Raw genomic sequence first — 14,129 nt, 5'->3', positions numbered from 1 at the left:
GAAATGCAGAGACAGGCAGAAGAATTAAACCAAACTGGCCTGCTAAACATTTAAGCACCTCTCAAAGCCTTCGCCCTGTATCACAGCAAGTCTTGTTTCTCACATAACTTCAGGGTTGAAACATTGAGATCTCTTTATTTCTGCTGAAAAGTGCTACTGTAGATTTAAGAATCTCCCCCTGGCTACCTTCTCCCCTTCCACAGTGCTTTATGCCTGTGTTTGCAGAAGCCACACCACTTTCTTGCCCCTATATTTCAGGCTTAAACTTATCTCATGTTCTGCAGAGAATATTGTTTTAGCCAAGACTGTCTTCTTCAAACTAACCGTGTGCTAATCTGGATTTTTGTAGCAATTCCACCTCCAACAAACCTGAAGTTTACTCAGGTGACTCCCACCAGTCTTACCATCAACTGGAATGCACCAAATGTTCGCCTCACTGGCTACAGAGTCAGAGTGACCCCCAAAGAAAAGACTGGTCCTATGAAAGAAATCAACCTTTCTCCGGACAGTACATCTGCCGTGGTGTCTGGATTAATGGTAACTCTTTCTGTTTAATGCAAACTGATGTGGGAAGGAGTTGTTAGGATAACTTCCAAGTAATTTCAAATTCTTTTGTGAGGAAACTCAGCTGGAGTAGACCATGACAGCTGCTAAAGGTCTGGCTCTGTTTGAAGTCTGACTAACCATCAGCTGTAACTACTCTTTACCACAGTTTTTAAAAGGCAAGGAAATGGCCTGCCAAATCTGCGTTGTTTCCCCTGCCTCGTTTAGCACTGAGAGATTGGATGCCTTAAATGCAAATTATCAGTCTCACAATCAACAGTAACCCAGTAAAATGCTGTTATTCATCTTTCACAAAAGAGTTCAGATAAAGTGACCTAATGCAGTGGTTTTCAAGCTGTGATATGGAAGTGCTGGCAGTCTCTTGTCTATTTTGAAGACATCTCCAAAATGTAAGTGAAACAAATGCAAGTCCTTCTGGAGTAGGTTTAATTTTGCTATATAGCTCTCTTCTCCCCTGGAAACATTTCACAAGTTCCTGAACTGGAAAAGGCTGAAAATCACTGCTTTTATGATCCCTACATCTTTAAAAGCTACTGATAAGTTTTTAAGGAGTTTTATGAATAATTTTCAAAAATGATCCCTAAAAAAACATTCTAATCTAAGTGGACTCCTGATCTGACACAGTCAAGGACGAAAGACCGTGCTATAACTCCCACCCTTCTCTTTTCTTCACAGCAAGAACACCTTATCATAACAAATGGTATCCATTAGCCCTAGGGAAAACAGGATGTAAATTAGTTTTTCTGAAGAATCAGCTTTGAAGCACAGATGTGTCTTCCAAGATTTCCTCTGCTCCTGGGCATGTGCACTGCTAGCATTACTGTTTATCAGGGTCCATGTCTACTCTTTTATTACAGCTGGAAATAATTGGAATTGTCTCATCAATCCTTCACGGATCTGAGTTATTTAAGGTTTCATACTTCATTAACTATCGATCAAGAAATACAGCACCACCAAACACTGAATGAGGGCAGGAATGTTTCTGCTGTGCCAGGTCCTCCTCGTAACATGGTGTAACTTTGTCCATTTTAGGTAGCAACCAAGTATGAAGTGAGTGTATATGCCCTGAAGGACTCTCTGACCAGCCGACCAGCCCAGGGAGTGGTCACCACTCTTGAAAGTAAGTAGTGATCCTCTACAAATGACTGGCTAATACTGTGCTGGGTTCAAAGGCTGAGATCTTACTGTGTCAAATGTAGGGCTCTACACAAAGCTCCAGAAAAGGCCATCACAAACACTTTAAGATTCACAGTCCCCAAAGTACTGACAGGAGACCTTTTCTTTCTGGTGCAGATGTTAGCCCCCCTCGCAGGGCCCGTGTGACAGATGCCACCGAGACAACCATTACTATTACCTGGAGAACCAAGACTGAGACCATTACTGGCTTCCAAGTCGATGCAGTCCCAGCAAGTGGCCAGAACCCCATTCAAAGGACCATCAGCCCTGATGTCAGGACTTACACCATCACTGGTAAGTGAGGTGCTTCTGCAGTTGCAGGAGCATCCTGAGTCTTATCAGAGGGTGTCTCAGTCTGGAGAGAGAAAGAGACTCAGTTATTTTAGTCTCTCACAGAGGGTACACTGGGTGTCCTGTTTTGTAGTTCAGTTTCCTTGATGAGTAATATTATAGGATCATCCTCAGGACAAGCAAGTCATGGACCTGTTAGAACAGGTCCAGAGGAGGCCACAAAAATGAGTAGAGGGCTGGAGTACCTCTGCCTTGAGGACAAGCTGAGAGGGTTGGGCTGGTTCATCCTGAAGAAGAGAAGGCTGCAAGGGCACCTTGTTGCAGACTTACAGTACTTACAGAGGGCCTGTAAGAAAAATAGGAACAATCCTTTCAGCAGGGCCTGTTGCAACAGGGCATGGGATGATAGTTTTAAATTAAAAGGGGGAGATTTAGACTAGATACACAATATATTTTTTTATAATGAGAGTGATGGAACACTGGCCAGCTTGCCCTGAAAATATTCAAGGTCTGGTTGGATGAGGTTCTGAGCAACCTGATCTAATTGAGACATTCCTGATCACTGCAGAGGTGTTGGGCTTGGATGACCTTTATAGGTCCCTTCTAATGCAATTCATTCTAGGATTCTGACGAAAGGTAGGAAAAAATATCTGAGTCATAAAGATGAGTCTCCAACTTAGCTGTTGAAAGACCTTCTGATGCCTGTTTCAGATGGCTTCCTCAACTAACATTTGTGTTTCAATTTCATTTTAGGCTTGCAGCCTGGCAATGACTACAAGATCTACCTTTATACTCTGAATGAGAACGCACGCAGTTCCCCCGTAGTGATCGATGCCTCCACCGGTAATGATCTTGTCTGACTTTTCTGCTTGTGCTAACACACAGTCATTGCATATAGTCGGTCAGAAATTGTATCTGATCACTTAGAGCTATATGTTTTTCTCCTGAGTTTGAGACTGGTGCCAGAGGATGCAGTTCAGGTGAAGAATGTGCTTGCCTTTACTGCATTTGACTTGTCTCCTTTTGTTTTCACCTAGCTATTGATGCTCCTTCTAACCTGCGCTTCCTTACAACCACAAGCAACTCCCTCCTGGCTACCTGGCAGCCTCCCCGTGCCAAGATCACTGGCTACATTATCAGATATGAGAAACCTGGCTCACCTGCCAAGGAGGTTCTACCTCGCCCTCGGCCTGGCACCACTGAGGCTACTATTACTGGTACCTGTCTCTTTTGTTTGGGAGCTTCTCACCTGAAACACTTAATTAGGCCTTCCCCCTCTCTCTTCAAATTTATCAAATGTGTTGTTGGTCAGCTAAGAGAGAGACAAAGTTTTGTTCCTTTAATGACAGACAGAGGGTTTAAAAACACACCTGTCCTACAAACACAATGCATTTCACTGATCAGATCAGCTAACAGATTTGGACAGACCACAGATGTTTTTCTACTGCCACCACAACTGCCATCCACTCAAGAGAAAAAGCCTTGACATTCTTAAGATTCATAATGGTACATATCTACAGTGTCCTTGATCCCAGCTGACATGGTTAGATTCCAAACTTGCTCTGAGGAGCAGGAGACTGGGCTCTGTACTGCCTAGGAAACCTCAGATCTAAAATGCACATACCCATTCACACCTCTCATTCTGCCTTGAACTACACACATAGGCATAACAGAATAGCAGCCCTTGAGTTTAAGATTGCTTTATCTCCTCCCTCCTCCCTCCCTAGGTTTGGAACCAGGAACTGAATACATCATCTACGTCATTGCTGTGAAGAACAATCAAAAGAGTGAACCACTGATTGGCAGAAAAAGGACAGGTAAAACAAATCTTTGGATTCTTGTGGGCCAATAGGAGATGATGTTTTCCACTTGGGGAATACAATCTGGGGACTGAAATAATGTTATTTAAAATCTCCTGTTCACACCGCTCAGCCACACCTTTTTTATGAGTCAGATACATTTTTTTTAAGGAGGTTTTCCCATCTAGGATGCAGGAGGTACTCTGAAATTACATTAATCACAGGTAGCTGCATTTGAACACTAAGAACAGAACATGCTCAGTGCTTGATTCTTGTCTGGCTCCCCAACTGAAAATTAAAATTAGGATTAACACTCACACTTCCATCTAGCACATGATGATGTTATTTGTTGCCCATTGCATTCCTCTTACTTTACAACCTCTGCAGTATGAGATTGAGATACCTGCAGCAGGCAAAATACCAGCTGTATATCCAAATGTGACCAAGGTGCTGGTTTCTTACTGCACACCAGTGATTTTTTCTTAAACTGATAACTTGTGAATCTCTCTTGCCATCATTTCTTCTTCTCAATGTGGGCGGTGGTGGCTTCTTTGGGTTGCTTGGTTTTATGAACATTTCATACCAACACACTTCTTATGCCTATGCGTGAAAGATGTTTATATAATATAGAGATACATAGAAACTACCTTCACAACGAGGTCATAAAAAGCGTGTTGCATCTTGGGATGATTGCTGGTCTGTGTATGCTTGGAGCAGCGTACAGCTCCCCTCCAGCCGTTTAATTTACCCTTGTTAATTTGCCACACTTTGCTTTATGGCTTCTAACCTTTCTTTGGCTAGATGATCTTCCCACGCTGATTACCCGACCACACCCCAACCAACCCGACATTCTCGACGTACCTTCCGTTGACGAGGGGACCCCTTACCTCACAAACAATAGATATGATAATGGAAATGGTATCCAACTTCCAGGCACCTCTGGGCACCCTCAGACAATAGGACACCAGGGTCAGCAAGTCTTCTTTGAGGAGCATGGCTACAGACGGCCTGCACCCACTACAGCAACTCCCCTTAGGCCTGGGTCAGGACGGCAGCCACCAAACGTCGATGAAGCGATTGAAATCCCTGGGTACCAAGTGCCTATCATAGTGGAACCTTCATACCCTCACTCCCGTGTGCCCAAGCGCAATTACACCACAGGTCAGGAAGCTCTTTCTCAGACAACCATCTCCTGGAGGCCGTTACTGGAGAGCACTGAATACATCATCTCATGTCAGCCTGTCAGCCAGGATGAAGATACTCTGCAGGTATCTGAACTGTGGCAGGAGGTGTTTTTTTGAGAGTTCAGTCCCTTTGCTGTGTTAAAGGAGTGAAAGCTGTACTTGGGTTAAAGAGTCTTACTAACATGTGGCTGAGAGCAGGATAAATACCTCCCTCCTCTCCTTCATGGAGAAGGCTACAGAAAAAGCTGCTAAAACAGAAAGCCCTCAAAATGCTGTCAGTATCAACATTGCATCAGAGAAGGGGCTGCTGTGAAGGTGATTGGGAGATTCAAAGACTGAGGTGCTGCTTCTCCAATCCAAAGACTCACTTAAGCTTTCTCTTCTGTCTCCCTTGGTTTCTGTCTCCCTGCAACTGTGCTAATAGCACATCCTTCATGAACCATAGCCCAGAGTAGTTGAGTTTAACTTGGTATTGTTTGAAGTTCTCAATGTCTAAGGGGACAGAGCACAGAAGTCAACCAAAACACCCTGTCTTTCCTCTGAGTAGGGTGACACCTAAGGAATAATTGCTCTTTCCTTTCTGGTAACATGGCATTGCTTCTTATTGCAGTTCAGGGTTCCTGGAACTTCTTCCAGTGCTACACTCACTGGTCTTACAAGAGGAGCCACCTACAACATTGTAGTGGAAGCCCTAAAAGATCACCGGAGACAAAAGGTGCTGGAGGAGGTGGTCACAGTTGGCAACACTGGTAGGTAAAAGCTTTATGGAATCTAGGTGAATCTGTGCTGTCCCTACCTCATTGTCCTTACCTGGGGCAACCTATGTAATGCCCAGGCTTGAGAAAGAAAACCTCTCCAGACAAGGAAAGTTCATAGCAGGGCACTGGGATAAGTGACTTAACAGGTCCACTGGTTTTGGTTAACGGATGGTGTGACTAGAGCTGTTCTGCTGTGTTGTCTAATCATGAAGAATGTAGTTTGAGGCTCCACACACTCTTCTAGAGTTAGTGACCAAGAAAGCAAGAGATCAGGTATTCGCTGCTCTAAAAGGAAGGCAAGGATCACGCTGGTGTAGCAGATTCCTGCTCGGGGGCAAGGATCTGCTGTCACAGTAATGCATCATGCTTATGGGAATATGCCGGTGGCCAGCCTATCTGCTCTGTTAGTCATTTGCTACTGCTGCTGTCTTAGTCCAGCAGTTCTGCTGGATAACCATCCTGAAGGTCTGGCTGCAGGGCAGGCTGCCTGCAGAGATGCTGATTAAGCACAAAGAGACAACACTCAGAGGCATTGTGACCAGCCACAAATACTTGTGGTCAGAGACAGCATTTGCCACAGCTGGAAAGCACAGAGCCCACACACACCCTGTGGGACCTGGGCTTTGCTTTTACCAGCACTAGGGAGTCTGGTCAACAACTCTTTCTCTCTTTCCCTCTCCTGTGTATATTTTTTGAGGTCAAGAAGAAGATGAGGACAGGATGGGAGAAGAGGAAACGAGGCACTAAGGATTTACTTTGTCCACCCATTAAGCCTGTCTGTGCTGCATCCTACTTTCTTCACCTCTCTGGGACATAAGGCAGTTCCCCCCTTCCACACCTCAGCTGCCTTACGTTCATCACAGATACTGAACTGGTGGCTGTAAAACACCCACCTTTTAGTCAAGGCACAAGGTGGAAATCAATCTGTACAACAGTGTGGTCCTGATCTCCCTCCATCCCCCTGCAATAAGCTGAAATGCCCCTGAAAAGTGCACATGCAGCTACCAACCTCCTGCTGTTCCCCAGCATTGCACAGCAGCTTTCTCTTCAAAACAGGCTTAAGTCAGGTTATTCTGCCCAGCAGCAAATGCAAAAACTCACACTTGCTTGAAACTTGGCAAATCAAAATGAAAATAGCCTTCATGTCATGTTTTTTTATCATTCAACTGCTCTGACACATGCAAATGGAAAATATATCACAGGGAGTCTGGACTGCTGACAGAACCATCAAGTATGTGCCCGTGGGGTAGCTCCATTACTGCCAGGATATAGTAAGAAATAAAAATATAGCATGTGTTCAGTGAAAGTCATTCTGTCTTTGAGTAGTTCCTGTTACTGTGTGTGATGCCTGTCTCTTCTCTTTTTGTTCCAGTGTCTGAAGGACTAAACCAGCCAGCTGACGACACCTGCTTTGATACTTACACTGGCTCCTTCTATTCCATTGGCGAGGAATGGGAGCGGCTATCTGAAACTGGCTTTAAACTCTGGTGCCAGTGTTTAGGCTTTGGCAGTGGTCATTTCAGATGCGATTCTTCTAGTGAGTAGCTTGCTTTTGACCATCAAGCTCCATGTTTGACAGAACCAGCCTGATCCAAACATGATGCGAATGAATGCAGGCTCTTCAGTTTGTTAAACCAAAGCAGTGCTTTGCATCATGACAAGTGATGGAAAACTTTGGTTACCTCAGAGCTGTGCAGCTTACCTAGTTGCTGTATCAGCAACAATCAATATTGTATTGACACTTAAGGGCTCTTCTCACCACAGTTAAATGTTTGTTCTATTTTCCCTAACCTTGCCAGCTGTAAAAACAAGAGCAGCAAGATGCCTAAGTGACAGGATCAAAGTAGCTATTTAAGAAGGCAGCTGGCAGCTCTGAGTATTAAATTGTGGTTGAATTTTCATCTTCTAATTATGTACATAGGTGCATTGGGCCAGACAGAACTTGTGTGGATTTCAGTGGGTATCACAGCAAGTACTGAGGCTGTTTTGCATTGCAGACAGCAAAACATCACGTGGAACTAGTTTTCTAATTTTGTCAGCTGCTTTTTAAAGCTCTGTTACAAGCAGGCAACACCTCTGCTGGGGCACTAAGTTTCATTCTTTGTAGGACTATGGTTTACATGGAAGAATATCAAACTGCACATAAGAGAATGGAACAAACGTCTTCAATTGAGGGGTTTAACACAACTCATTTAAATGGTGCTTTTAAATTGTGGATTAAGCTGAGCAAAGGTGATATTTCTGCAGTTTGCATAGACTGAGAAGAGCAGCTTCAGGGAAGACACTTGTTTTACAGGATCAATATTTATATTTCATCATTTGACACGCATGTCTTGCCCACTGTGTTTTGCAGACTCTGTGATAGAGTTTTACTATTTGCTCAAAAGAGTATTTACAATATTGTTCTTTCCCTTCCTGACTCATGTCTATTAAATTTCTTTTCATTTCCTCTTCTGTTAGCTAACCCTCCTTTCCCGCTCCCCATTCTGTCACATGCCACTTACTCTTCTCCTAAGAGCCTCTAGCCATTTCCCAGAGCTCTAACAGTCCTTGGCACTTAAAAGCTGCAAGAGTTGAACCCATTTCCTCCTTGGGCCTTACATAAGCCAAAAAGATTCTTTCTCCTGCCTTTCTTTTGGCTCGTGGGACAGCACCAAGCTGTACACCTCCTGCTGTGTGACTGCAGTCCTGGGGATAACTCAGCTTCCTCTGCCTTCTCTAGAGTGGTGCCATGATAATGGTGTAAACTACAAGATCGGGGAGAAGTGGGACCGTCAAGGGGAGAATGGCCAGATGATGAGCTGCACCTGCCTTGGGAATGGAAAAGGAGAATTCAAGTGTGAACCTCGTAAGTCTCCTTCTGGTATTAATTGAACTCCCATTCAGGAAATATCAGCATCTCATGGCTGTTTCCATTAACATCTGGTCCTGTCTTGGGGGCAAGCAAAGTATCAGTATGTCTGATGTAAGTGTGAATCAGAAAGAGATTGAATCGGTTCTCAGAAGAACTGAAGGCATAAAACTCATTCCCAAGCTTGAAAAGAAGTCTCCTTTTTTGTTAGCTAAGGTCATAGCAGGCTCAGCAGCTGGAGCCACAAAAGCAGGACATGTCACTGCTGTTAGTGGTATAGATCACCCCCATCAGTGACACAGTACTTTTTCTGCAGGGCCTGTTGCCTGAAGATCCTCTAGACTTCATGCTTTGAATTAAACAGCATGGTTCTTGTTAGGCAAAATACCCTTGTGTTCTAGTTTAAAGCTGGGGAGCTATGAAATCAACTGATGTTGCCCCTGCTGGTCAGTGAGGCTCCAGTCAAAAAGGGAGAGCACACTGGCCAGAGCTCTGTACTGCTCCGAGAATGCTTAAAGCCAAGTGCAAGCCCTGCAACTGAACTCTGCCTGTTTCTCCACAGATGAGACCACATGCTATGATGATGGGAAAATGTACCAAGTTGGAGAGCAGTGGCAGAAAGAGTACTTTGGGGCCATCTGCTCCTGCACTTGTTACGGAGGACAGCAGGTGAGCAGGAAAGACTTGGTGTGCTGAACACAGGGAATGAAGAGACAAAGATGTGCTGGAGTGCAGTTCTAAAGACCTCTCATGTCTGGCCATAACAGACCCATATAAGAAGGAAAACAATTAGGAGAGCTGGAGTACTTGCATTGGGGCCGGTACAGCATAAAACGGGAGCTTCACTGATGCTGGTGGAGCTGTGCACATGTGCACGAGTACTGGCAGCTCCTTGGCCATCCCCATCAGTGTCATCTGACCGGTGCCCCCATGTTCTCTTTCTCTAGGGCTGGCGCTGTGACAACTGCCGCAGGCCTAGCGTAGAGGTGGCCCCTGAAGGTTCTGCTGGCCATACCTACACACAGTATACACAGAGATACCACCAGGCCACAAATGCCGTGAGTACACTTTCCTTCTCTGCCCTCCCTTACTGTGAATGATCTATGGCACAGATATGTGGGATCTGTAGAGGGCTTGTGGGATAAAGGCAACGTGTAGCTTTCTGCTTGGTCAGAACTGCATGGTAGCCATGGCTCCAGCAAGCCACCACTCTGCACGTCCCAGAAGGTATGCTTGAGCTCACATTGCCACACTCAGTGCCACACTTGCATCACCCTTCGTAGTGCTGGGATGTGCCTGCATGCTCTAGCTGAGGCCGTAGAGTAGTGCATGTAGTGATGTCCTGGTTTCCACTTGATGCTGCAAACTGCCTGTGTGCTTTGTGCTTGAGAAAGCTAAATGGCTACACAGCCTGGCCACAGTTCTCAGCCCAAACTATACGGCAGTGGTGTCCGTCCTCACAGGACAGAGCGCTAACTGATTTCCTTCCCTCCCGACAGAACGTCAACTGCCCCATTGAGTGTTTCATGCCCCTAGATGTACAGGCAGACACACAACATCCACGGGGAAAGTAACATCCAGCAAGACTTCTTGCAGCAATGGCAACAGACAAACCAAAGTATAAATACTTACCTGCCACGATTACCATCCAAACTGGAGTGATGCTAGCAAAACCGCATCTTTGGAGAATGGCCCTCTGCTCTGGAGGCATTTTCCCAGCTTAAGCTCAACTCACAGCTTCTCCAAGCGCCACTCTTGGAGTGTTTCAGACTTTTCTCATGATTGATAGCGATTGTCTTGTTTTTGCTCAAAATGTTGAACATCAGTCAATATTTTCAAATTAAAAAAAAAAAAGAAAGAGGGAGGAGAGATGCTCAGTCACAAATTTGGTGGGGGATCAAAACATTGAGGGGGAGGGAGGGCGGGCCTAAAAATTCAAGGTTCCATGCTATGCAAAGAACATTTGAGTACAACATTACTGAGGTTTAGCAATAGGAAAGTCCACCAAACACTTCTGCTTTCACATAAGCGTGCAGCCAGCAATAAGATAGGAACAGCAAATCCAGTCACTGTGATATTTAAAATATGCACAGTTCTAATTCTTTCTCAATGATCCTAGTATTTTTCTAGCTGTATCTTTATATCTCATACTGTTATTTATCAGTTTTCTTCCCCTTGACCTTCGAGTGTTTTTATATGGGAATAAAATGAATTGAAGACACTTAGTATGCAGTTGACAAAGAGGAATTTGGTGTAATTATGATCGGTGATTATTTTTATACTGTAAGTGCCAAAGCTTTACTACTGTGGAAATGAGAAAATCAACTCTTTTAATAAAAAGATTTACAAACCAGGCATGTACTTTAAGCAATTCTCTTTGCTACCACGGAATCTAGGATGAAGATTATTATTCTGAGCTGGAGTAACATTGCCTTGAAACACGATGAAGCAAACATCTCAATGAAGCGTGAAGTAAACCTCAAGAGACTTTGTAGAGCAGTCTGTTAATTAAAAGGCTTCCAGCTGCACCCCTGCCCTAGTAGAGCACAGACACTGAGTATGTATGCTGCGCTGCAGGAGGCACAGGCTTGCTTTGCGGAAGGCGGTAGAGGAGAGAAAGGGAGGAGGGAAAAGAAAATATTCCTTGCTTGGGACATGAACTGAGGTAGAGGTAGTCCTTGATCCAGACACTGAAATACCTAGAAACTGTGCTGTCGGTGTTTGAGTCGCCATCTCTACCCATGACATAGGATGTGTTCAAAGCTTCGTTGTACTTGGACCCAGTGACTCCCCCACAGGGTAAAATGCATACTGAGTCTCCAAAACCCTGTTCCATGCCCTCCCACTGGGGCAGACCACCCCTCTGCAATACAGGGTAACTTACCCCTGACCATCTAGAGGAGTTACAGAGAGGCAGTCATACCATTCTTTCAACCCTCAGCTATCCCTTCTCCATTTGCAGTGTGATAAAGTCAAAGCAAGCCCATAACTGAGGCTGTTTAGGTACTAGTGAGCATAGCCTCAGGCACTGCTCTAGCATCATTAAAGCCTTTCCCTTACCTCTGCAGAAAGACTCAAAAAAGCGGAGGAGGACAGACAGCACCAGGGTCTGCGTCCACAGGTTACAGGCAAAGACCACTTTCAAGTCTATGTGCTTCTGCCTTGCGGGGTGGAGAGGGAGGTAAATGAAATTCTCCTCAGAACCTTAATGTCAAGCAGGAGAGCTCACAGTAAGGCCTTTAAGCTTGCACTGCCCCCGCTGCTAAAGCTTGTACAACATTTGCAGATGCGGAACAGGACAAGTTCTGTCGCCACTCGTCCAGCTGTGTTCCTGGCCTGGTTGCACAAGCACTGTACTGCTCCAGTGAATGAGTTTCTCTGGATTGAATAAAGCAGAGCATGAAAAGTTTGGCTTCTTGACATAAGAAATACACATGGCAGTTGCTGTCACAGATTGCTACCTATAGAGCAACCAAAACATTTGCAAATAGTATGATGATGGCAGCAGCAATCACTTCCATCCTACCAGTGTTCAGGAGCCAAGTGAGTATCTAGAATGCACAAGAACTATGCTACAGAGACACACGAAAGAAAACCTTCCTAATGAACTTCCTGTTACTTTGTCCTTCCCAAGTAAGGGTTAGATATTGATTTCCACCAGTTGCAAAGATCCCTCCTTAGTCACCTTGCCACTAAATAATTCAGACACCCAGCAATTGCCCCTCTGAGTGGGAGCCATAGTCCGTCTAATCTCACTCTAATGTCACATTACTTGTAATGGCAGCAACTGCCTTCCCTCCTCCCCACAGTAAGTACTGCAAGATAAAATGATTTAAACAGTGCTACTGCCTTAAGCTCCCTGTAGAGCTCTGTCCTTGCCTGAAAGCATGAGGGTTTACACTGCTGACAATCTCTGTTTAACATTCACTGGTGTAGTGCCGAGTATTTTGTTATTCAGCCGAAGCTTTTGTTTTCAGTTACATTTGAAAACCACTAGCAGAGCACAATATACACAGGCAGTGAAGACTTCTGAGATCCAAAGCAGCAACCACACTTTCTTTTCAGAAACATGCAGGAACAAAAGGAACCAAGGTTTTTGAAGGTTCCTGTGCTTTACCCAGACCGCAGTATACAAAGTGGCAACAGAACAGCAGCTGGGCCTTCAAACACAAGGTCGCTTGACATCCATGGTCAACGTGAGCTCAAAGGCAACTAATGTTGGCCAATCCAAGCTGCCTTCAAGGCAAGGGCAGCTGCCCAAGCAGGGGTTAAGGAATGCTCAGTACATCAGCCCTGAGCTTTCAGATGCCTTTGGGCTCCCAGAGTGCTCATGGCCAGGCTCAGCTGAGTGGTTGTTCTTTCCCAGATGAGGAGGTACATGTCCACAGGGTTTGTCTTTCCAGTTATATCAGAGCTTTGGTGTGAGCACAGAAACAACCAGAGTCAGGACTCTATTCCAGCAAGCAATAGAAGGGAAATAAAAAAAATCCTCTGCTACTGCCAGCAAAGGCTGAGAATGAGCAATTCCTCCCTGCCCTCCCTTTGCTTCCACACTTTTAGAAGCTGTTCTCATTCTGCCAGGGGCAGTGCACCATACGGTGGCAGTGCACCACGACCTGCTCATTACAAAACACCAGCTATGGGGAGCAGACCTATTCCCCCTCCCTGTGAGAGGAGGCATGGCCTTCCCCATGGGAAACAGTAAGCAGAACTACGCCATTTGCTTTTAATCCTTGCAGGTATCAGAGGGCAAACTCATTCATTCAGCTAGCAGGAGATAAGCATACCTCATGAGGAATCATCATGGACCAATATAGCCCTTAAAAAAGCCACTCATCTATCCTGCTTCACTGGGGGAAGGCTCACAGCTCTTAAGCCCACTTGTCAGCAGGGACTTGCTACCAGCAGGACTGGATCCCTCAAATGGGGCACCTCTCAGCAGCTTAAAAACAGCAACACATCCCCTCTCAGTAGGACTCCTTGCTTCTAGTCTTACACCCATAGCTCCATGTCCAAAACAAGAGCCAGGCAAGTGCTGGGCTTCACATACTGCCAGTTTCCTGAAGGCTTAGAGCTAGTTGAAATTGTTGCCACAGCCTGGGTGACAGGCCACCCCAGTGGCATTCCTGTGATGTCACCTCACACCTGGACCTAGACCAGAGCAGTCTTCAGTCAGACAAGTGAAGCAAGTTAAAGGACACTTGTATGGGACATGGGACACTGAGGTGCAATTTCTCAATTCTGTATGACTCCTGTATGTCCTTTAACCTTACCATAGGCACAGGAGGGGGCAAAAGCATCCCTCCATGGGTGCTGTGAGGTGGTGTGTTCATGGAGAACTGCAAGTTGTTCAGCATGAGCAGCACAGCAGATAGGCCTCGGATCGATGACACCTTAGCTGAACATTTACTAGCATCTCATGCAAAGGCCTCACCTGGAGATTACTACCTATTAACTTCCATCACTAGATTAAACAGTGCCTCAAGGACAGCAAACAAAGGGTAAA

At 45.3% G+C, this 14,129-nt stretch overlaps 1 protein-coding gene across 6 annotated transcripts in view; it reads left to right on the top strand.

The window, feature by feature from the left end:
- The window catches only part of FN1 (fibronectin 1), a 55,343-nt gene extending 43,842 nt beyond the window's left edge, over positions 1 to 11,501 (top strand). For 4 of the 6 annotated variants that reach the window (XM_054171824.1, XM_054171816.1, XM_054171811.1 and 1 more), the window contains 13 exons: positions 350 to 537; positions 1,597 to 1,684; positions 1,858 to 2,034; positions 2,785 to 2,874; positions 3,069 to 3,248; positions 3,759 to 3,848; positions 4,632 to 5,098; positions 5,625 to 5,763; positions 7,145 to 7,309; positions 8,495 to 8,620; positions 9,186 to 9,292; positions 9,571 to 9,681; positions 10,123 to 10,528. In XM_054171824.1, the coding sequence (XP_054027799.1) occupies positions 350 to 537; positions 1,597 to 1,684; positions 1,858 to 2,034; positions 2,785 to 2,874; positions 3,069 to 3,248; positions 3,759 to 3,848; positions 4,632 to 5,098; positions 5,625 to 5,763; positions 7,145 to 7,309; positions 8,495 to 8,620; positions 9,186 to 9,292; positions 9,571 to 9,681; positions 10,123 to 10,197 (2,003 nt within the window). In that variant the 3' untranslated portion in view covers positions 10,198 to 10,528. Of the gene's footprint in view, positions 1 to 349; positions 538 to 1,596; positions 1,685 to 1,857; positions 2,035 to 2,784; positions 2,875 to 3,068; positions 3,249 to 3,758; positions 3,849 to 4,631; positions 5,099 to 5,624; positions 5,764 to 7,144; positions 7,310 to 8,494; positions 8,621 to 9,185; positions 9,293 to 9,570; positions 9,682 to 10,122; positions 10,529 to 11,019 lie in introns of those variants that run through there. The other 2 variants (XM_054171802.1, XM_054171807.1) reach the window with 2 other exon arrangements.
- The last annotated feature ends 2,628 nt before the right edge of the window (positions 11,502 to 14,129 follow it).

The sequence above is a fragment of the Dryobates pubescens genome, chromosome 2 (assembly GCF_014839835.1).
Source record: "Dryobates pubescens isolate bDryPub1 chromosome 2, bDryPub1.pri, whole genome shotgun sequence".
Classification (NCBI taxonomy): Eukaryota; Metazoa; Chordata; class Aves; order Piciformes; family Picidae; genus Dryobates; species Dryobates pubescens.
This window is presented reverse-complemented; position numbering and strand designations above follow the sequence as displayed.